Source organism: Gastrolobium bilobum, unplaced genomic scaffold (genome assembly GCF_033153095.1).
Source record: "Gastrolobium bilobum isolate Gb01-03AN ecotype WA unplaced genomic scaffold, APGP_CSIRO_Gbil_v1 utg9675, whole genome shotgun sequence".
Classification (NCBI taxonomy): Eukaryota; Viridiplantae; Streptophyta; class Magnoliopsida; order Fabales; family Fabaceae; genus Gastrolobium; species Gastrolobium bilobum.
Window position 1 is genome coordinate 52,471 of NW_026897381.1, and position 783 is coordinate 53,253.

The following is a 783-nucleotide window of genomic DNA, read 5'->3' on the forward strand; positions in this document are numbered from 1 at the left end:
TGTAGCAACAAAACAAAATGTAAGAAAGCCTGTCTTTCTCTCCATTGGCCAATTCCTCCGGAAGCAGGTCTCACTCTCACTCCCTCTCGAGAGATCAAGAGAAAAACAGACTCCATGCCGGTCCCAACACCCTTAAGCAGCGCCTCCGCCATGCTCCGCCGCCGGCTCCTTCCTTCACTGCGAACCCGCGGCGGCTCAAGCTCCGGGGCGAGCCGGTGGACCAGCCCGGGCCACGAGGAGCGCCCTAAGGGCTACCTTTTCAACCGGACACCGCTGCCACCAGGTGAGTCTCGTCAGTGGGAAGATTGGGAGCTTCCTTGCTACATCACAAGCTTCCTCACCATTGTGATCCTTGGCGTTGGACTCAACGCCAAGCCCGATTTGACCATCGAAACCTGGGCCCACGAGAAGGCCCTCGAACGCCTCAAGATGGAGAGCAACCTCGCCGACGCAGCAGCAACTGCCTCCAATAACGAATCTTCCGACGAATGAATCGCCGTCGATTCGGTTGGTTAGGTTAAAAGAGAAATGGGATGGGTATAATAAGGGTATAATGGGAATTTGAAACTCCTATTGATGCTTGGTTACTTCATTTGTTAGTTTTAACGTGTTAATGCTTATTATGACGAGTTTGTTGACTCGCTTGTTATTATTATTATTACTATCCTTTTTTTTTTGTTGAATGTGGATAAGACATTTCTGCGGTACAATGTGGTGTTTGAATATTTCGATATTCTGTATTGCATTAGGTGATGTTGTGTCTAGTAATTTGATATGATCTTT

General features: G+C 48.5%; 1 protein-coding gene across 1 annotated transcript; it reads left to right on the plus strand.

Moving 5' to 3' along the window:
- On the plus strand, nucleotides 1-747 carry LOC133306493 (uncharacterized). Its single transcript, XM_061506820.1, has one exon. The coding sequence runs from the start codon at nucleotides 115-117 to the stop codon at nucleotides 490-492; it is 378 nt and encodes a 125-aa protein (XP_061362804.1). The 5' UTR covers nucleotides 1-114; the 3' UTR covers nucleotides 493-747.
- The last annotated feature ends 36 nt before the right edge of the window (nucleotides 748-783 follow it).